Genomic DNA, 22391 nt, shown 5'->3' with positions numbered 1-22391 from the left:
CGGGTTGTTTTGGTTTTTGTGTCATGTTCAGGTTTCATGTTCTTAGGCTTGTTCGACTTGAACCAGCACTGCACAGACCGATCATGACAGACCGGTTTATGACATCAAAGTACCGCGAGAGCGATTCAAAAGCATACAGCATACGGCTGCTCTCTAATCACTCTCGCGGTACTTTGATGTCATACACTGATCGGTCTGTGCAGCGCCCGTTCAAGTTGAACAAGCCTCTTGTCTCATTGTCTCTGTCACGTTTCCTGGTGCCATATGATTCTCTGGCCCTCATGTGATCCTGCCATGTCTTCTGTGTTGTCATGTTGTCATTGGTTCATTGTTTCATTGTGCACAGGTGTGTCTTGTTCAGTCATTAGTCTAGTGCAGGCGTAGGCAACCTAAGGCACGCGTGCCAACACTGGCACGCGGAGGGTTAATTGCTGGCACACAAGCAAATGCGAGAGAAGTGTATGTATTTCATTCAGATAGTCTAGTTTTATGCCGGTCAAATGCACTCGGGCTCCCCATGATTAACATCGCGCAACATCAGCATCACACGTGCACACGGAACGCACATGTAGGAAACCTCGTGAATTACGGCCGTTTCACGCATATTTTTTTCGGCGTACATGTTAATCCACACCGGGAGCAGGAGCAGCGCGTGAGCGCCCAACAGGAGCATCGCGTGAGCAGCAGTGAAGCGGGGGTTTCGCCGCCGAGTCTATTTTGTCTGCGCTGCTCACGCTCAATTTAAAGCCCCCTTTCACACAGAGATTCCAGAAAATACACGGATAAAGTGACCCGAGATTTGACCCGGGTTCGTTTGATTTTGGTTCATTCACACTGCCAGTGATTTTCCGGAATCAGAGAGTGCGTTCTCACACAAGCCGTACAAATCCCGTGAAGACAAGTGACATCGATGTAACTTAAAATGTCTTAAAGGTATAGCGGAGGATCTTTCCAAATTTTAGATAAGACCCGCCCTCTCCACTTTTTGAAAAGTTTGATTGATTCACCAGAATGATTGACAATTAGGAGGACCAATAGTATAGGTTACCCACCAGGAAGTAAAACATCCTCCGCTATACCTTTAAGTTTGCTTATGAGCTGCGATTTCTCTCTCTGATTCGATCATAAACTTGCGCATTACGTACCGTTTCACTTCGTGTTTGCATTCACACAGAAGGCAAAGCGCTGTGTGAAAGGTGCTAAAGTGAAAGCACACTTTTGATGGACAAAATAAATATGATTCCAAACAAAAGTGCCCAAAATGCACAGAATGTGCATGTCTAGTGTGTTTAACAAGAACTGGATTAGGTTATGTCAGAAAAGAAAATTAAGACTCAAAAATATTTGTATAAAATTTACCCATTTAAACTTGTTTTTATTATTCAGTTTGGGTAAAAGGATATGGTATTTTATGAAAAAAAAATATAGAAAATAAATATTTGTGTGTGCTGTAAAGTAGTTAGAAAAAATGAAATCGGAATCGGCTAAAAAAATCGGTATCGGCAGGTCAAACTCAATGAAAAATCGGAATCGGTGTATCAAAGGAGTTATAAATATTATTAAATTGTCTATCTAAATCTAAAACAAATTTCAAGAGAAATATTTAAATTTCTGTACTATTTCTGTGTAAGCCATTATGAAAATGTAAAATGTTTGTGTATTTATATGAGTGTGTGTGTGTATATATATATATATATAGGCTATGTGTGTGTTGTGGCACAGTGATGAACTTGGAAACTTAAAAATGGCACTTTATGACAAAAAGGTTGCCGACCCCTGGTCTAGTATATTTAAGCCCTCATGTTTGCCATGTGTCCTTGTCAAGTAATGTTACCTGTAACCACTGTTGGGAAGTCCATGTCCATGTCCATGTCCATGTCCATGTTTAAGTCTTGAGTTTCATGACATGCCTTTGTTTTATGTTTGATCTTGTTTTGAGTATTAATAAACTGCACTTGGGTTCTACAACTTGCCTCCATGTTAAAGATAACAATAATTGACAAGAACACATGGCAAACATGAGGGCTTAAATACACAAGACACACCTGTGCACAATGAAACAATGAACCCATGACAACACAGAACACATGGCAGGATCACATGAGGGCCAGGGAATCACATGACACCAGAAAACATGACCGAGACAATGAGACAAGAGGCTTGTTCGACTTCAACCAGACAAGAACATGAAACCTGAACATGACACAAAAACCAAAACAACCCGTGAGTGACAATATGTGCTTGTTGATCATTTTATTTCAACGCCTGCTTGCTGCAGTCTCCTGGGAAGGCCTACACTAAATGTTGGAAGTGGTGGCTGTGGTGATTTGCTCTGATTCAGACAAGAACATCAGTGAGGTCAGGAACAGAAGTTGAGTTCAGGTTGAGCATTTACTATGCACACAAGGACATTCCCATTCCTGAATAGAAAAGGTTTGCCTTATTCTACTAAACATGTTTGTCTGAGGAGATTGTAAGGCTATATGTTTATTGTTGTGCATCTTCTAGTGAAGGGTGTCAACCGAATGTAATGGAGTGAACGCAAAATATAAATTATATAAATATAAAAATATATGTAAATTATAATATGTGAACATGAAATTACATTAGTGAACATTTGGTGATATTTAAGTGCTGCAGTCACTATTAATCTTCTCAATAGATTGAAATGTGTTGATTACTACAGTATATCAGGTCTGTTAAGACAGCAGAATTTTAGAAGCTTTCCATGCTTACATTAGCAATTTCCTTTTCCATCATCATTACCCGGGCAACCTCTTGCCTGATATTAGTGTCATTAACCTTCAGACCCCGGTCAGTTCGGATAAGCTTTGCCAAGTCAGTCATGAAGTTCTCATATGTCACACAGGCCTGAGGAAAAAAACAAATTGAAAACACATGAGTGCTAAATTCAATACCTGTCAGCATGCATATGTTCTTCATTTATATGCAGTATGACAACACCCAGATCCTGGCTTCACGGTTGTTTAGGAAGCATTTGTGCACTCTGTGGGAAATGATTCAATCTAATTCCTTCTTTCCTCTCATCCTCTGCTTTCCTGCAAAAGGTTACATAATAATCACTGATAATCTTCAAAATGGAAACAAAAGACCAGATCTTGGTCCAAGTGTTTCCATCTGTTTGTCCCATTGTGGCTTCCCCACTTTCTTTATTGCCTTTTTTGTTTCAAATGAACCAGGTCTGAAAAATATTAAAGGGACATAGCATTTATAAGTCTGAACTGAATAACGATCAGTTGATGATAACTAACAGTTTGTATCTGAACACTCCAGTCCAAGAGTGACTGTTTCTCCAAGAGAAATGAAATGCAAATTGATTATCTTATTTTAAATTAGCAGACTGATGGATCTTTTAGGAGATGTACAGGCTTATCTTGCCCTTCTAAATTGTGTGGTCTGGTCAAATCCAAGGTAAAGCTGGAGGCAAAATTTGATATTCCTTTCTGAGAGTAAATTGAGGTTGATTTACACTTTCAGATTGATGGCACAATAATTTCAATTTACTGTACACAGGAAGAACTCAAGGTATGAAAAAGGCCATAGGTTGCTTCATCTGTAACTCCTACATTTGGTAAATGTCATAAATAAGCTTTTGTATTGAATCAATAAAGAGTGAAAGAAAATGTCAGAGAGAGAGAAAGAGACCTAGAGACCCTAATAATCCACCGGTTAGACTGGCGTGAACCAGCATGAAAGTTAATTCTGGTCTAAGCTGGTCTTTTCTGTAGGGAGGGGTTCAGGAGAAGAAAAAAAAAAAAGAAAGAAAAGAGGAAGAAAGAACCAAAAATTAAGTTTCACAAAATCCACCTGTTCCTGTTTAACAGGCAATTCTTACCTCCTCGTATGGCCCAGTGCACACATAGTAGTCTCTTGAGGAGAGGCCAAGACTTGGCTGGTCGAACTGGCACAGAGAATAAAACCAGGAGACAATCAGGCTTTCATTCTTAATTGAAAATCCAATGCATCCACATGTAGTGCCACCCTAATAAACCTGTATCAGTTACTCCAATTAAAAACCTCACAGACCCATGAACAATAATACTGTTTGTTTAAAGCAATTATGTGATTTTAAGTCTTTGGATTGACTTCTTGGAGATGGCGTGTAGAGAGAGTTTATTTTTTTCTGCCATGGAGAAGTTTTTTAAACAAAGGTAAACATGGATTTGTGTTTGTATACAAAATAAGTAGTCTGTCGTTGCGCACACCTACATGAAGGATGTGTGCATTGGAGTCTCGGTCATCTGTACCAATAAATAAGCTAATTAGGACTTGCTTTCCATATTTCTCATTAAGTTTGGCTATGGCATCTTCTGCTGTCCAATTCATTCCTGTAGAGGAGGAGAGAGGAACATTTTTATACAATGTACATATGAGGTAATTAGGGTTATGCGACTGAGAAATCTTCTCCTACCGTAACTGGTGTCCCAATCATCTGTTGCTATAGGCCACTCAAAGACATCTGGCAGCATTGTGAGGAGAGGTGTCCCACCTCTCTGTTCAATGAGGCCTGTCAGGAAAATATTAAAGTAATTCAGGCTTATTTAAGCAGCCAATGAATATTGAAATTGTAGTTAGTTTTTGTTTGTTTATTGAGAATATCTGCATGTTTTGCAGCTCATTTAAACAACTACATAATGATTTCATAATGACAATCTCCATGGACAATGTCATGACAGCATTTTTTCTGACAATTTTAGAAAATGTAATATTAAGAGCCTATATAATTATACAGCCAATTGTTTTATACTCACTTTCATTGGTGCAAGACCTATAGAGAATTTTGGCTTTGGTCAGTGAACTACTGCTTCCACTCTCTTCTCTCTCTAGCACTCCTATAGAAAAATAATATAAAGTATCACAGCATTGTTTGGACAGTATAACAGACTTTAAAAATGTCTGTTTTTAATCATCATCATAGAGAGCAGCTAAACATGGTCCCAAATGAAAACCTCATGCATCATGCTTCCATGCATCATTTTGCTTCGGTCTACCTCTCCTTCAATAAGTGGGCCAGCTGTTTCTCTAAATCTCTCATATCCTATTTGCAGTACTTGTGTTCAGATTTTGTTTTAATTAGTGCTTGGGTCTTAGCATGTCCTGTGAAAGGGCACAGATCATGTGTGTGTGATTGGATTATAAAGACCGCCTGGTGGTCATGTGGCACGAACCCCTACAGTTTCGAAACTCTGTCACTTCATCTCAGTCCCTCTTTTTCTCCATCCACCTGACATGTGCAATTATATGCTTTTTTCCTCTCTTCCCATGTTATATGTAGACCTACTTTACAGACAAATACTTGTTTCAGAAAGTCTTGAAAAACTTGCAGCCTGTCATTCACCTAAAGCAAAATACAAAAATCTGAGAAAATAATTCACTAATAATAAATTGTGCCCACTGATAGCACTATTTGCATGTACTGTACTGTACTGTACGTTGTTTTAGCAGCTGATCCACTTATATGGATAGATCACAAAAAAAAGAAAATTCTGTCATCATTTACTCACTTTCATGTTCTAAAAACGGTATAAATGTAATTGTTCTGTGGAACACAAAAGAATGTATTTTGAAAAATGTCTCCTTCAAAATATCTTTTGTGTTCCTCTGAAGATAGAAAGTCATAGAGGTTTGAAGTTACATAAGGGTAAGTACAAAATTGGTAACACTTTACAATAAGGTTAATCAGTTAACATTAGTTAATGTATAAACTAACAATGAACAATACATTTGTTACAGTATTTATTCATCTTTGTTAATGTTGGTTAATAAAAATACAGCTGTTCATTGTTTATTCATGTTAGTTCACAGTGCATTAACTAACAAACAAACACAACCTTTTGATTTTAATAGGTCAATGTTGAAATTAAGATTAACTAAGATTAATAAATGCTGAAGTATTGTTCATTCTTAGTTTATGTTAACTAAGGTAGTTAAAGCTACAATATGTAAGTTGTTTTTGCTGCTAGGAGTCGCTAACCTCTTACAATAACAAAGGCGTAGTTTGATGACGCAGTGATAAGCGGAATGATGGGACTTGCTGTCATGCTGATGGATCTAATAATGTTTATGGATGAGTGAAAACATTCATGTTTTTTTTTTAACATGACTGTGGTATGAAGCAGGTCACGATTGCTAATAAGAGACAGATATCAGCGCCACACGCGAGTCCCGTGGATATAAAGGAATGAGGACATTTAATTCTACGGAACTACCCACAAGTGCTGAATTACTACTCACACAGGTCAGTTTATTTGACGAATTAAACTTGTGAGGTAATGCAGCGCTGTTTCATTTGGTCTAACATTACACTATCATACTAAACAGCATTGGAGTGTGTTGAAAGTTATAATGTTATTCTATGTGTTAGTTTGTTTGCTATATGAGACTAGCAGTAAGCTAGATCAACATTAGAATAACATACTGATCATATTCTAACATTTCATCATGTTGAGCTATATAACATTGACTTGTTTTATGTACATTTGCTCACTTGTCTAATAAAGTACATGCAAGAGCTGCGTCTCTGTCAAGTCCAAGTTAGTCACGGACGTGAAGCTCTCGGCATCTCGAAAAAGCCACACCGATATTGATCCTCGTTTTAGTTCTCCTTTTGTCCCAAAGTCTGCTTGCCATGATCCATAATGTTTGAACGAAACAACAACAGCGTGCTGCTAGACGTTACGCACTACGCAGTTGTCTACGTCTGTTGCCATGTTTACTATGGCAGTACAAGCGGAAACCAGGGATAACGTGGATATTACGTCATTGACAGGCGACAAGTGAACAGGGACGGGCACTTTTTAAAATTGTGAATTTCTCTGAATTCACAAATTCTTGGAAATATTTAGGGTAATGGAAGTACACAATTGAAAGAAATATATAACACTGTACAAGTGGTTTTTGGATATTTTGATACAAAACTCTTACATATCGTACCTTTAACTAAGGAACCTTATTGTAAAGTGTTACCAAAAAATTATAGGAATTTATTTTTAGGTGAATTAAAAGGTGAGCTTTTTAGGTGAACTACCTGATTTCCCTTTAAAGGAAAATCAGGTAACTCAGTGTTTCCCAAACTTTTTAGAGTGGCATACCCCCTGAGGCATTTAACATTGTTCTGCATACGCTCTCCACTTAGACTCAGAGGTGTAAAGAGTACCTAAAAATCATATTTGAGTAAAAGTAGAACCCTACACAGCAAAGATGACTCCATTACAAGTTACAAGTCACCAATTCCAATACTACTTGAATAAAAGTCTTAGAGTATCTGATTTTAACAGTACTTGAGTATTTTACTTGTACTGCATGTAGGCTCAAAGATGCAGTAGTCTATAAATAGACTTGAAACCGGTGCGCCTTCAGGTTATCACTTTGTCTGAAGAGACATCTGGACACACCCTCAGAGTGGGTCTGCCGCATAACATACTTGCTGCAAGGGATGTCTCTTGATAAAGCCCTGGAGGATGCAACCCCCCTTGTGGAATGAGCCCTAACACCTAAAGCAGGGGTCGGCAACAGGCAGCCCGCAGGCCAAAACCAAGATCTGTCATGTCAGCAACAGTTAACAAAAACTTTGTCTTTAGTGATTTTGCCTTCAAAATAAAAGTATGAGAACGTTTTTGCAGCAATGTTTTATTTTGAGATGAATTGAGAGCTTTTAATTTGTAAAGTTCTGAAAGACATTCAAAAGAGTGTGGATCGCTTCGTTGCACATAAGACACACCGGCTTTGCATTCACAAAACTAGGTAGGATAAACGCATAGTTGTCTTTCCATTCTTCTTTGTATGCTCTATTTTCACTGACAGTTTTCATCTTTAGACTCTTTGATAGTGCCATTTTCTCTCACTAGCAAGCTTAAATGTTAACATCACTCTGCACTTACCTCCAGCATACAAACAATAAAAAAAATGCAGTTTAGTACGTGAGGATGGCAAGGAATAATTCTGAGTGAAAAGTAGGCTACGTCAAATAATTATTACAATAAGTTAGGCTCCATTGTGTAACAAGCAAATTAAAATGATACACATTTATTATTCACAATATGAAAAGAGGAAATAAAACAGTCCGTTAAGAGCATGACTCAAACATGCCATTAATGGGGCTTATTCAAGTCCTCTTTTATTGTTTTAGTTATTTTTATCCATTCTGCATCTCCCACATATGTAAATTATCCTTTGACTATGTTCTGGCCCGCCATCTAGTGGTGAAAACTTTTTGGCCCGATGCCAAACTTACTTGCCGACCCCTGACCTAGAGGTTAAGCTTGACCGCATGCCTCATAGGCTAGAGCATCAAGTTCAAGGCATTGACGCTTGCTTACAGAACTACAACAGGCTCAGCTCCCTCCTACTTTCACTCGCTCCTACGAGTCTACATCCCTACCAGAAGCGTACGATCGGTCAATGTGCGACGGCTCGTGGTACCATCACAGAGAACCACAAAATCACTCTCCAGAACATTCTCATTCACGGTTCCATGCTGGTGGAATGATCTCCCCACCCTCAACCGGAATGCAGAATCCCTGACAACATTCAAAAGACTGCACCCCAGCCCATATGGGAAGCATTTGTTGTTAGCATCTTGCAACGACAACGACAACACGCACCTAGAGTGGGACCCAAGGTGAGGAACCGGGGTCTGAGCCACATAGAAAGGGTACAAAGCCTGCGGTGTGTAACCCTTATTTGCCTTTAGGGATTGGCCCTTGCATGACATCTCCTGGCTCTGAGCCACAAGTGAAATGGTCTCAAATGCAGAAGGCCCAGGAGACCTAGAACTCTTTTGAAAATTATGTAAAGTAATTTTCTGGCCTAGTCTGAAATTCCTCAGGGTGTTTAAAATGGATTCCACAAATACGTGAGAGAACTGTGCCCGCATGGTGACCGAGTCTCATACGACTCAAATATGTTGTCCTCTGGGCAGGAGAAGCATGCTTTTCTTGGGATTGAGTATCAACCCCAGAGATACTAGATGACCGATGTCGAAGCACAAGCTCTTGAGAAAAGAGAAAAGGCTTCACTCCTGCCAGACAAAACAGACACCTGACACAGGAATAGTTTGAGAGGGAAAGGTAGCACAAACAGCACACAATGTGGTCTCTGAAGACAAAGAAACCTAAAGGCACATCTGTTTCATGTCCATTTATAGTCTCTAAAAAGCGGCATTGTCAGATGTTATTTAAAGCCAAGATTTCTTGGAGTGTTTGCCACACATTAGAGGGCTGCATTGGGATTGGGCTCCCGCGGGTGCCACGGGACCCAACGCAAATCTCTCAGGAGTGGGCAGTTTTACATTTGCAGTGGGTGGCAGTAGGCGGTCAAAAAAAATACAGCACGGGTCCTGTAGTCCCGCGATCCCACGATGTGCCGTGTAAGTTGTAACAAGAAAGGAGTCAACAAATGAAGTCCATGCAGTCGATCAATAACTTTCTCCTTAGCATTTTGTAGTAGGCTACACCAAGTGATCTATTCATTATTTCATTCATACGTTAAGTAAATACAAATACAACGCCTAGAAATCCCCCAAAAAGTGTCAAAAAAATATCTTCACTGAGTTAAATATCTTCGGACCGGAACTCTGTTTGTCAGATGACAGTCAGAATGACAATTGACAGATGTGAGCGTGAAAACTTATGTCAAACATAACAGGTATATTCACCTCAGAGAAGAAGATGTGGATTATATTTTGTGCTGTATTTTTGTTCATCTTGACTGTGTGTTTTTCTGGGTGAGTCGGAGTGACCTGAGTCTCATGAACGCGCAGTTGAGCACAGACCATCAGGAAAGGTCAGGATTTTCGTTAAAAAAGCTAGTGCTTTTTTTAAAGCTAGAGCTAGTGGAAGTGGCAGAGAGGTTGTTTCGCCCAGGGCGCCATACAAGCTAGACACCTCTGATATTATCAACATTAAAAACAAGAACTCACACAGGGTTTGAGTCTTTATCGATCTCTATGCACAATCTGTGTCGATATTTATTCTTCATGCAAGTAGGTGCTAAATCCCTGCTTTTACAAGGTACATTGTCGAGAACAGCTGTAATGTAGCGTGATTTGAACTCTGCACGCAAAGTTTGCATGCTGCTTGTGTGGATACAATCAGTTTTGACCACAACAGATGAGGTAATTTGATTGGATATCATGTATTTGAAGAGCTCTTTTCCAAAACGCGATAAACGCCATTTAAAAAAAAAAAAAAAAAAGAAAAGTGTTTGTCATGTCATTTTGCTGTGTACTGAACCTATTCACTGCTCCATCAACGTTTCATGCCAAATCGCTATATTTCCTTCTTTAAAATGTACTGCAAGATGCAGTTCTTTTCCAAACCGCGATAAGCGGCGAACCTATTTTTAGCCTAAACGCAATACATCCTCTGGACTAATCAGAATTCTCTCTCTCTCTCACCCTCAAATCACTCGCGCGTATCGCGCCAGATGCTCAATTCGCCTCATTCGCGCCACGCTAAACGCCTCATTCGCACCGCAGGACCTCCAGACGCGCGTAAACACGTCTTTACATTGACTTAACATGAAAATCACTTGCGCCAGACGCTCTATTCGCGTTTGGTGTGAACGCCACTCACTCACTCTCTCACTCACACAAGGTCATGCCGTGATTTGTTTTATGTAAAGTGGACAATGGTTTTACTTTTTATGGGTTCGACACTTTACTGAATGCCAATGTATTTATTACTGACTGACTGCGTTTTGAAAAAAAATGGATGGATTTATAGCAAAAAAAAAAAAAAAAAAGAATAACTTTGAATTTATCATCAACAATATTGTTGTTTGATTTAATAATCATTGTTCAACATGTTCAGACTGAGCCAAAAAAACAATTTAACAGGATAAATTGAATATTGTGTGGGTTTAGGTAAAAAAAAAAATTAAATCCTGAAAACTATTTAAATGGATTTATAGCGTTTTGGAAAAGAGCTCCTCATTTGACCATTTACGTCATTTTGCCTGTTAGAAATACATTCTCTGTTTAATGTTATTTTAAGGTGGGGTAGAATTAAATGAACGACAAAACTCAGTATTTTGTTCATGTAGCCTAGTTTTGGAACCACTGAGGTAACTGTACAAACACACTCCAAAAAATATTGCGTAATTCTCTATCTGTCAGGGTTATGTCTTTTCTGTGTTTGAATTTTACCGTGTTTGTTTTGCTCGGTTTTCTGTTTCCTTTGTTCCTTGTTCACGCTTCTGGTTAGTCTCCTTGGTTACTCATTTTTTATTAGTGTTCACATGGTATTCATTGCATTGATTGGTTTGTGTATTTAAGTTCTGTTTTTTCCTCAGTTTATTGTCTGTCTATGTTAGATATCATTGGGTTTTTCTGTTCAAGTGTTTGCCAGTTCTAGTATCTTGATTGTCTGTTTTTACTAAAGAATTGCTACGCCCAGATCCAGCTTTTCCTCTTAACTGCCTGCAACCAATGCTGACAGATAGATAGACCCAATATGGATGTAGCAGCAGTACATATTCTCCTCTTCTCGCATGGGAACCAGTCCCTTGAGACACACACAGGTTTTTTTGGAGTTACAACACCTCGTCCAGTATGATAATGTCCAGCCTGTGTTGCTATGTGAAGAGACTGACCTCAAGGGACTTTACAGGAGTACGTGGAATGGGTACTCCTCAACAACGGTATTTTTTATTCTTTGTTTTGTAAACCCTACTTTGCGGACACCAAATTATCAATTAAATCTTTAAACCACACAGAGTATCCAAAAATGCCCATTGATGTGAAAATAAATGAAAACGGATGTATCTATATCAAAGCTAAACTACTGGTTTTTTTGTTTTGTTTTTCTCTCTCGGTCTCGGTCCACAAAAGCTAGTATACAGCCCCATTGAAAGTTACTTTTTGATATTGAGATCAGCAGTAGCCTTATCTGACCCACATCTCCCGACAAAGCCCACTCTGTCCCGGCAGGAAACAACCCTTCCCTCAAGCATCTCCTGCATGTATATGCATGAGTATTCTGCTGGCCCTGTTCAGAAATCTTTTCTTATTTATATACCATTTTCTGTCAGGTTGATCTGGATTATGCCTCTCACAGCCTATCATAGTGGGCTAAGTCTGATAGTGACATGTTAACATTTAGACATCAAGATCCATAATGTAGTGTATTTATAATTGTCAGTGCAGGTCAAATAACCCTGTTTGCAGGAATGAATTAATGCAAATGCAATGTTTGTGGAAAAGGGACAAAAAGACCAATGTAAACATTTACATGTTTTATGTTAGTCTCTAGACTCCACCCTGCTTCTTTCTTTTTATGACCTTTTACACTCTCTATAGGTCTTTTTAATTACACTCTAACTCAAGATATTTCCAGCGGTTCTGCTGAATCACATACTGAAGTTTATATAGTGTTTCACAACTCCTCACACCTGAGCAGAACACATGCTTCTCAACCAGGAGCAGAACATACCCTTTTTATAAAGCATTTGAACATCCAGAGTAAATGGCTACATTCAAGGCAAGATACTGAATTAATGCCACAAGTATAGGGATGTGCCCAAAGCCGAATACCTTATTCACTTTGAAGCCATTATTCGTCCCTGTCTGAATAACGAATTCTGCAGAATAATAGGAAAAATCTTCATCAGACAGTCACTCTTTGTGTTTGCTGGATAACAGGTGAGCCAGGGGATAGCACAATATTAAACATGAACCATTTCGCAATTATGAGTGTGTGAAGTGAATGGCCCTCATTTACAAAATGAACGCACATCAGAAAATTGACCCTAGGTCGTTTCGACGCAAAACTTGTCATTTATCAATATGGATCTGAGCGGTGGCCACAATCAAATCTTACTTCAGGTCTCAGCTTGTGTATGCAAGTTTTTGAGTTAGTGTGAACTTGCGTGCAGCATAGTAAATCTGGTGGAAAATTGTAATGAAAATTTTGTTCCCTTTCAAAAGCTTCACTCTATGCTGCGCTCAATGAAGCGCTTTGGGAACACTTTGTGTGTGACCGGCTATGAATAATGTGTGAGAACATGCCAATGCAATTGGCCTTGAACTTGAACCTCTGACGGTGACAGTGGGAATACCTTGCTTGTCAGAGGCTACAAAAAGATGTGCAACTGGTGCGCTCTTCAGGTTTCTTTGTTTTCATAGATCGTTCTCTGTGTGTGTGTGCACTGCACTCGTTCTGTCGCTCTCGTCAGAAATTAGTTTCCAGCTTTTTGGTGTTTGCAGAAATTTCTTTGAGAAATAGATAGAAAAATGAGCATCACTCAAGGTAAGCGGTGTTCACGTTCACGGTCCATGCCTGAATATGACACACCAGTTTTGCCTTGTGTGTTTAGGGGAAGAGCGTGCTGCCCTTGCATTTGAGCATACCTTCACACTGAGCATTGCGAAATATTCACAGTTAAAGTGCTTCCTGTTGCTTTGCTTATTTCTAAGGATTAGCACCCACAATGCGATCGTGGGGCTCGCGTGTCGATCTGGCTGAGGAGCGAGAGATGGGTCCGTCCCTATTGCTCGCTCTCTCTCCAGATCGCGGTGTCCTTTTGCCTGGCTCCATAGCGTACCCCGGCACTTCTGCGGCTCGGGCAGGGGGACGCTGAATCTCTTGTTTCCGTTAGAATGGAATATGAGTTTGCCGCCTCAGAGCGTTCCTCCCACGATGACAAAGCGAGAGAGGACTACTCGAGGTGGTTACTTATGCATTGGTCAGATTACAACTAGACTGGCAATTAGCTGGCCAAACACTCTAAGGCCCCATTTACACTGCATGGTTCAAGTGACCCAATTCCGATTTTTTCCTCTCATGTGGCACAGATTGGATATGACCGGTGAACGTGTAAGCAGGAAAAAAACGCATGGATTCCGATTTTCTCAGATCGGATTCAGGCCTCATTCATATGTGGTAATAAATCGGATATGAATCGGATACGTGCATTTGCGTGTGCCATGTAAGCAGACAAATCGGATATTCCCCAGTAAATGTGAGTCGTACGTCATTAAAAAAGTGACGTCAACTCAGGTGGACGATGGAGGTCGAAGGCTCAACACAGTGGAGTAATTTTTTCTACACCTTACGAGAGCAATGTTTTGCTGACCTTTGAAAATAGTGCGGAAAGCAAAACACTGCATAATTAGAGATGCGCGAATGAGCTCCAACGTCACCCGAATCCGCAGCCAAAAACAAATCATCCACCCGCCACTCACCCGCACCAATAATTTTCTCTGATTTAAGTATCCGCACCCGATGGTCAAAGTTATTATTCTTATGTGTGGTTACGCGTGAGGATAAATGGATGATCATCACCTTCAACAGCGGACTCGAGGCGACGGTTGATGCGCGCATCTAATAAAATGATGAATGAGCGCTGCTTTTAAATGAACATTTCTTTAAAACAAAATTTATTTGACAGAATTTCATTTTCTTAATGGCATAAACAGGCTTTACTCCCTTGAAACTTAAACTGGAATGGAACATGCTCATATTTTAGAGAATGTAGTTAATATTTTCGTTAATAATGATTTATCTATCCAACCGCGACCCACCCGAAATTAATCAGAATGTTATTTTTATTAGCCTACTTGACCCGCCCGATCCGCGGATTATCCGCAGAGCCCCCGCGGATATAACCGCGATCCGCGCATCACTATAATCATTTTGTCTGCTTCTGCATCCATTGTAGGCTTGTGCACAATTCAGAATTGAATTGAGAATGACTCCTTAATTCCAATTCAATTCTTGAATTTGAATTGAATTTGAATTGATGTCAAAAACAGGATCTAGAATTACAATTTGAATTTGAATTAAAGGAAGCAGAATTGCAATTCAATAAAAATTCAAAGAAATTCATATACATATTTTAAGTGAAGTGTTTAACAATGAAGCTTTACAGTATATGTCAGATATGATTGCATTATAAATGATATTAGTTTGAACTACTTGTACAGATTACATTAAAAGGATATGTTTTCCCCCAGCAATGAATGTTAAAAGCTCTAGTCACAGAACCCCAGAATGCTTTACTTTAACCAAGTATTTAAAATGACTCCCTAGCCTGACATCGCTAGCTTACGTTACTACTAGCACAACACGCTAGTAATTCGCTAGCCTGGAGAAGCGCCACCCGTGTGCAGCTCAGCTATTTTTATTTATTTATTTTCTCTCGCGCCTTTGAGTTCAGAAAAGCTCAGGTGAGTAAGAAACACTCAACAAACACGGTGAGTAATGTCTTGTCCTGTTATTATCATGCGTTGCGTCTGAATGCGTTGTTGTTTTTGGAGCTCTATCGATTTGATTTATAATTCTTGATTTTTCTCTTTAAACTCGCTTACAACGAACATTTTCTACTTTTCCTCACTGAGAAGCACTAATGTTACTGCTCAAACCTCATTGTTACAACGCGGACTGTTGAGCAGACGCGTCTCAAGCCTATTAGTGATCCAACGCTGCATACTCTTAAAGGTTACGTCCGTGGATCACGGCTGAACGCGTCTTCTCCACACTCACTTATAAACAAACATTTTTTTTTTCGCCTATCGTGCGTCTACTCTACACCCCTACCACTAAAAAACCTAAAAAACCTCATAGTTACAACGCGGACTGTTGAGCAGATGCGTCTCAAGCCTATTAGTGATCCAACGCTGCATACTCTTAAAGGTTACGTCCGTGGATCACGGCTGAACGCGTCTTCTCCACACTCACTTACAAACAAACTTATAATATAAATTAGTATTAATATTGATAGCATCACTGGTAGCCTCGTTGCTAACTCACTGTCCATCTGTTAAAATGGCGAATATATCAGATGTAAGTAGTCTACCGCTTGGTGCAGGTGAGGACACATTTGAGCTGCACGCACTGCAGTCTGAGCTGGAAGCTGTTGAGAAACAGATCCACAACCTTTTATTGAGACAGGCCGAGCTGAGAGACCGGTGTTTGGCTCTTGAAACATCACGCGCCGATGCACACAAATCAGTGTTTAACGTTACTAACCCGCTGACTCCGACCGCGTCTACTCCGTGCGTTCCTCAGCATCGGTCGCAATCAGCCATGGTCTCGTTCACTCCGGCTCCAACACGCCACCACGAAGCCTGGGTGGTTCCGCAGCGGAAGACGCGAGTCAGGTTTAGACCAAGACTTTCTCCGACCCTCCCGGTTTTCGAGTTATCGACACAAAACCGCTTCTCCCCTCTACGCGAAACAGAACGCGATGCTGTGATCATCGGCGATTCCATCGTTCGGCACGTACACGCTACGTTAGGTAAAAGTAAGGTGCAAAGTCACTGCTTTCCTGGTGCTCGTGTTTCTGAAATCGCTGCTCGCGTTCCCGAGATCCTGAACGGTGACGAGCGCGTCGGAACTGTGGTCCTGCACGCGGGAGTGAACGACATCAGGCTGCGCCAGACGGAGATTCTGAAGAAAGACTTCAGGAATCTAATCGATACGGTACGCAGCACATCGCCTGAAACAACGATCATTGTGTCAGGACCGCTTCCCACGTACCGACTAGGGCATGAAAAGTTCAGCAGATTATTTGCGCTAAATGAATGGTTAATGTCATGGTGCAATGAGCAGAAACTGCTCTTTGTAAATAATTGGAATCTGTTTTGGGAGCGTCCTAGGCTTTTCCGTGCTGATGGCTTACACCCAAGCAGATTCGGAGCGGATCTTCTGTCAGATAACATCTCCAAAATGTTAAATACCCTTTGACTAGTAACCAAAAGTCCAAATCATAGTCTCTGCTGCACCAATTCAACTGATATAAATACTAGTGTAGAACATTGCATAGAAACCGTGTCTATTCCTCGTTTAGTGAGATCAAATAATAAATCTAATGCAGGATCTAGGAAAAATCTAATTGTTATTAAAACAGAAAATGTTGCTATTAGTAAACAAAAACTATTTCTAAAGCTAGGTCTTCTAAACATTAGATCACTCACACCTAAGGCAGTTATTGTAAATGAAATAGTCACAGATAATAGCTTCGATATACTTTGCCTTACTGAAACCTGGCTTAAACCAAATGATTATTTCGGTATTAATGAGTCTACTCCTCCTGGATACTGTTATAAGCATGAGCCCCGTCTGATTGGTCGTGGCGGAGGTGTTGCAACCATTTATAAAGATATTCTAAATGTTACCCAGAAAACGGGTTATAAGTTTATTTCATTTGAAGTACTTGTACTAAATGTTACGCTCTTAGATGTTAGAAAAACATCCCTATTATCTCTAGCCTTGGCTACCGTATATAGACCGCCAGGGCCTTACGCTGATTTCCTAAAAGAGTTTGCAGATTTTCTCTCAGACCTATTAGTCAATGTCGATAAAGCACTAATTGTTGGAGATTTTAACATACACGTAGATAATCCAAATGATGCGTTAGGAGCTGCGTTTACAGATTTATTAAAATCATTTGGGGTCAAGCAAAACGTCACCGGACCAACACATCGTCTTAATCATACACTCGATTTAATTATATCACATGGAACCGATCCAACCGATATAGATATCATTCCACAAAGTGATGAAGTCACTGATCACTACATGGTAACTTGCATATTACGTACTGCTGTAATATGTCATGCGGCGTCGCGTTATCAACCAGGCAGAACAATCCTCCCATCCACCATAGATAATTTCTCAAATTGCTTATCTAATCTGTCTCAGCTGCTGCCTGAACCCAAACAAACAGATGAACTAGAAGAACTAACTAGCACTATGAGCACCATTCTCTCTAGAACATTGGATGTGGTTGCACCTATTAAATTAAAAAAGGTCAGAGAGAAAAATAAAGCACCATGGTATAACAATACTACGCATGTTTTAAAGAGAGAAACCCGTATTTTAGAGCGTAAATGGAAACAAACTAATTTAGAGGTCTTTAGAATCGTGTGGAAAGACAGTATGTCACGTTATAAAAAGGCCCTAAAAGCGGCCAGGGCTGAGCACCTCCGCAAACTAATAGAAAACAACCAAAACAATCCAAGGTTTTTATTTAACACCGTGGCTAGACTAACAAATAAACAGACGTCACCCGAACAAAATATCCCGTTACAGTTCAGTAGTAATGATTTCATGAACTTCTTCACTGAGAAAATAGAAAGCATCAGAACCACAATTGTAAACGTTCAATCTTCAATCGCGCCTTATAATTCAGCTTCAATTATCACCCCGAAAGAACAATTACAGTGCTTTACAACTATAGAACAAAAAGAGTTAAATAAACTTATCACTTCATCTAAAACAACAACATGTTTATTAGATCCTATACCAACTAAACTACTGAAAGAAGTGTTACCTGTAGTGGAAGATCCTCTCCTCAATATTATTAACTCGTCTTTATCTTTAGGTCATGTTCCAAGAACATTTAAACTGGCAGTTATAAAACCTCTCATTAAGAAACCACAATTAGATCATAATAATCTAGCAAATTATAGACCCATTTCAAATCTTCCATTTATGTCTAAAATATTAGAAAAAGTGGTGTCCGCTCAACTGGGCTCTTTCTTGCAACAAAATGAGATCTATGAAAAGTTTCAGTCTGGATTCAGACCGCATCATAGCACTGAAACTGCGCTCGTTAAAATCACAAATGATTAAGGGCGCTTTCACACTAGCAGTTTAGTGCGGACCGGGGCACGGTTCGCATGAAAAATCGCTAATGTGAACGCTGTCATCGGACCCGGGTGCGCACTAGAGTACCGAACCCGAGACTACCTGGAGGAGGTGGTCTGAGCTCGGTTGCTCCCGAACCGTGGCGCGGTTCGCGTTAATGTGCAAGCAACACGGACTCGGGTGCGTGCTTGTTCAGGAAGTATAGTATCCCGCGCATGCGTATCACTGTCGCATCAGTGAAAAATCTTCTGCGAGCAGCAGAAACACGGCGTCCCCTGGATATGTGCTGAATTACACCATGTAATGAACATAAACGTAGTTGTCTCTCACTATGTTGTGCATAATAGCACCAAAAAAACAGACAAATTACAGCTATGCTCAGTCGAGTTGTATTCTCCATGCGTTTTCCGTGTGCGTTTGCGATGACGTAAGATCACTGCAAACGCACCTGGGTTCGATACAACTAATTGAGTGTGAAACCAGACCAACGCTGCGTGGGGCGCCGGGAACTAGCGCACTCGGGTTCGGACCGCAGCAAACGAACCCAGTGGAAAAACGCCCCTACTTTTAGCTTCTGACCAAGGCTGTATCTCAATACTAGTTTTACTTGATCTTAGTGCTGCGTTCGATACTATAGATCATACATTACTCTTAGATCGACTACAAAATGATACTGGTGTTCAAGGACAAGCACTAAGCTGGTTCAAATCATACCTATCTGACCGCTACCATTTTGTCTATTTAAATGAAGAAAAATCGATCATAACTCCAGTAAACTATGGAGTGCCGCAGGGATCTGTATTAGGCCCTCTGTTATTTTCAATATATATGATGCCACTTGGAAATATTATAAGGAAACATGGAATTAGTTTCCATTGTTATGCTGATGACACTCAAATATATATTTCATCACGGCCGGATGAAAACGCTAAATTTTCCAAATTGACAGAGTGTGTTAAAGATATAAAAGATTGGATGACGCGTAATTTTCTTTTATTAAATCCAGACAAGACAGAGGTAATACTTATCGGTTCAAAAAACCGCCCACAAAACCTCGCACAATACAACTTTAACATCATAGGATGTCCTGTTACTTTATCCTCTACAGTAAAAGACCTGGGTGTTATACTCGATTGCAACCTGTCTTTTGAAAATCATATTTCATATGTTACAAAAACAGCATTTTTCCACCTTAGAAACATTGCTAAGCTACGTAATATGCTATCAGTTTCTGATGCAGAAAAGTTAGTTCATGCATTCATGACCTCGAGACTGGATTACTGTAATGCTTTACTAGCTGGTTGTCCTGCATCCTCAATAAACAAGCTACAGTTAGTCCAAAATGCCGCCGCTAGAGTTCTTACTAGATCAAGAAAATATGATCATATAACACCGATTTTATCATCACTGCATTGGTTACCTATAAAGTTCCGTATTAATTACAAGGTATTGCTACTGACTTATAAAGCCCTCAACGGCTTAGCTCCAGTCTATTTAACGGATCTTCTATCGCCCTATAATCCATCGCGCTCTTTAAGATCACTAAATTCAAGGCTTTTGGTCATACCTAGGATATCCAGAACCACCAAAGGAGGGAGAGCATTCTCACATTTGGCTCCAAAACTCTGGAATAGTCTTCCTGATACTGTTCGTTGCTCAGACTCGCTCTCCCAGTTTAAAACTAGATTAAAGTCGCATCTCTTCAGCCAGGCATTCATATAATCCTACAGTTCAAACTACAATCCGGCCTCTAGCTCATAAATGCCAGAGGAGAACTGGCCCCCGGTTTTTTTTTCTCCATTAGGTCACCTGATGGAGTTTTAGGACACCATTAGGTCACTTGATGAAGTTTTTCGGTTCCTTGCCACTGTTGCCTTTGGCTTGCTCAGTTGGGGATATTTTGGGGATATTTAATTTAATTTTATCAATCAATAAATTCCTCTTGAAACAAACTTTGTTGTATTATTTTAATTTAATACTGTGAAGCTGCTTTGATACAATCTGTATTGTGAAAAGCGCTATACAAATAAACTTGACTTGACTTGACTTGACTTAAAATGGTTGCTAAACAATTTGAGGTGGACATTTGTTTGAAAGCACAATTTGATGGGCAACACTGGACTTTTTAAGTTTCAGAAGTCCCTTACAACTTCACTCTGCACCTGTTGAGAGAATCTTTAGTGTTGCGGGAAAGATATTCAGACCAGAACGGTGCAGACTCAATGAAAAAACATTTGAGGAGCTATTGAGAATTAGATGCAACAGTGTTGCTCAGTAATTTTTTGCATTGGAATAAATGATATTGTGTTTGTGTGATTACTTTGAAATGAAAATTACATTGGAACAAAACTAATTCAACAACATTGAGGGGGTAATTTATTTCAAGAATTTGATCAATATCTATTTTAGAACAAAATGTATGCAGGGTTGAGGAGTAAATAGTTACGTGAAATGAAATTTCTGTTATTAAATTACAAAATTAATGTAATTGTATTTAGTTGTATTACTGAGGTAAAATGTTTAATTCAATTAGTTACTAATCAACTTAAAACGAAATTGCTTTGCATTGATAAAGTTATCCAAATAAAGTAATCCAAACCACATTTATAATGGGTAACTAATAACAGTAAGCAATAACATTTCCAAAGTAACCTTCCTAACACTGAATGCATGCGAGACTCAACACATTCTTTCTGTTGTGTGACTGTGTGGAATTTCTTTGAATTGCCATGAATTTAATTCCACTTCCTGTCATTCCAATTCAAATTCAATTCAACGTCCTGTGGGGCGGAGTAAATTCAATTCAAATTCCAATTCATGAATTGAATGGAGGCCAATTCTGAAATTCTGAATTTTGCACAAGCCTGATCCATTGCATATAGAGCTGTTTTACTTCATTTTCCGGGCCAGAACGTCTACATTTGGTTGTTTTGGCAGTGTATAGTGTAAATGCAAATATCGGATACGGGTCACTTTTAAAAGATGATGTAAGCGGGTCGTCAAAAAAATCGGATATAGTCAGCAAATCGGAATTGGGCATCAAGACCTGCAGTGTAAATGCAGCCTAAATTAGAGGACAGATTTCTGTCTGATGGCAAAGAGGAGGGACCTCAACAACGGTGTCTCCCCTTCTTTGAGGACCTCCATGATGAAATATCACATTCATGGGGGAAACCCTATACATTGTGTGTCTTTGCGCCCTCAACATCGACATATTCGACTATCGTGGGCGCGACATGGTTATACCATGATGCGTCAGGTTGAAGAGACGCTCGAGGGCTATGTATCCCCTTGTCTGCATCCTCATTAAAGAACCAGCTCTCCCTACCAAGCTATGCAGGACAACATCCACGCTGGTGGGGAGAGCGCATAAAGATACATCAACCAGCTCCTTCCTGGCACCCTCAGGAAACCACTGTAACATTCACACCACCTCTGGTGATTCAGGGGGCAGCGGTTTTCCACTGAAATGTTGGATGTTCTGTCACTTCCTGGTATTGGCCAGGACACAGAACATTCAATATTCCCCCAACAGGAAGTATTAAATTGGAACCCTTTTAAAGAGACTTTGGCAGCATAGAAGCTACTGCCGGGTATATCTCCTTGGGTCCTAAAGACAGTAGAAAAAGGAATACACTGCACTAGAGGTCTGCATTCCCGCGGCTGTCCCGCGGTACCCGCGGGACCCGACCAGATATTTTGCGCCGCGGGATTAAATTTCTGACTAAAAAACGGTAGCGGTCGGTAACTCTGGTGTAATTTGAACGGGAGCGGTCGGTC

The 22391-nt window shown here is 40.0% G+C and overlaps 1 protein-coding gene and 1 long non-coding RNA gene across 11 annotated transcripts in view; one reads left to right on the top strand and one right to left on the bottom strand.

The window, feature by feature from the left end:
- LOC309508356 (neprilysin-like) overlaps positions 1–22391 on the bottom strand; it is a 159058-nt gene that overhangs the window by 64233 nt on the left and 72434 nt on the right. For all 10 annotated transcript variants that reach the window (XR_014209446.1, XM_082182952.1, XM_082182953.1 and 7 more), the window contains 5 exons: positions 4773–4853; positions 4433–4528; positions 4231–4349; positions 3857–3922; positions 2737–2871 (listed from right to left, as the gene is read on the bottom strand). Coding sequence is in view for 9 of the 10 variants with exons in the window: in XM_082182952.1 (XP_082039078.1) it covers positions 2737–2871; positions 3857–3922; positions 4231–4349; positions 4433–4528; positions 4773–4853 (497 nt within the window). In the remaining variant the exon portion in view is untranslated. The remainder of the gene's footprint in view (positions 1–2736; positions 2872–3856; positions 3923–4230; positions 4350–4432; positions 4529–4772; positions 4854–22391) is intronic.
- LOC309508536 overlaps positions 1–22391 on the top strand; it is a 166443-nt gene that overhangs the window by 97053 nt on the left and 46999 nt on the right. The gene's annotated exons all lie outside the window — the stretch shown is intronic.

Source organism: Leuciscus leuciscus, assembly GCF_965113295.1.
Source record: "Leuciscus leuciscus genome assembly, chromosome: 10".
NCBI lineage: Eukaryota > Metazoa > Chordata > Actinopteri > Cypriniformes > Leuciscidae > Leuciscus > Leuciscus leuciscus.
Note: the sequence above shows the minus strand (reverse complement) of the source record. Positions and strands in the feature narration are given on the sequence as shown.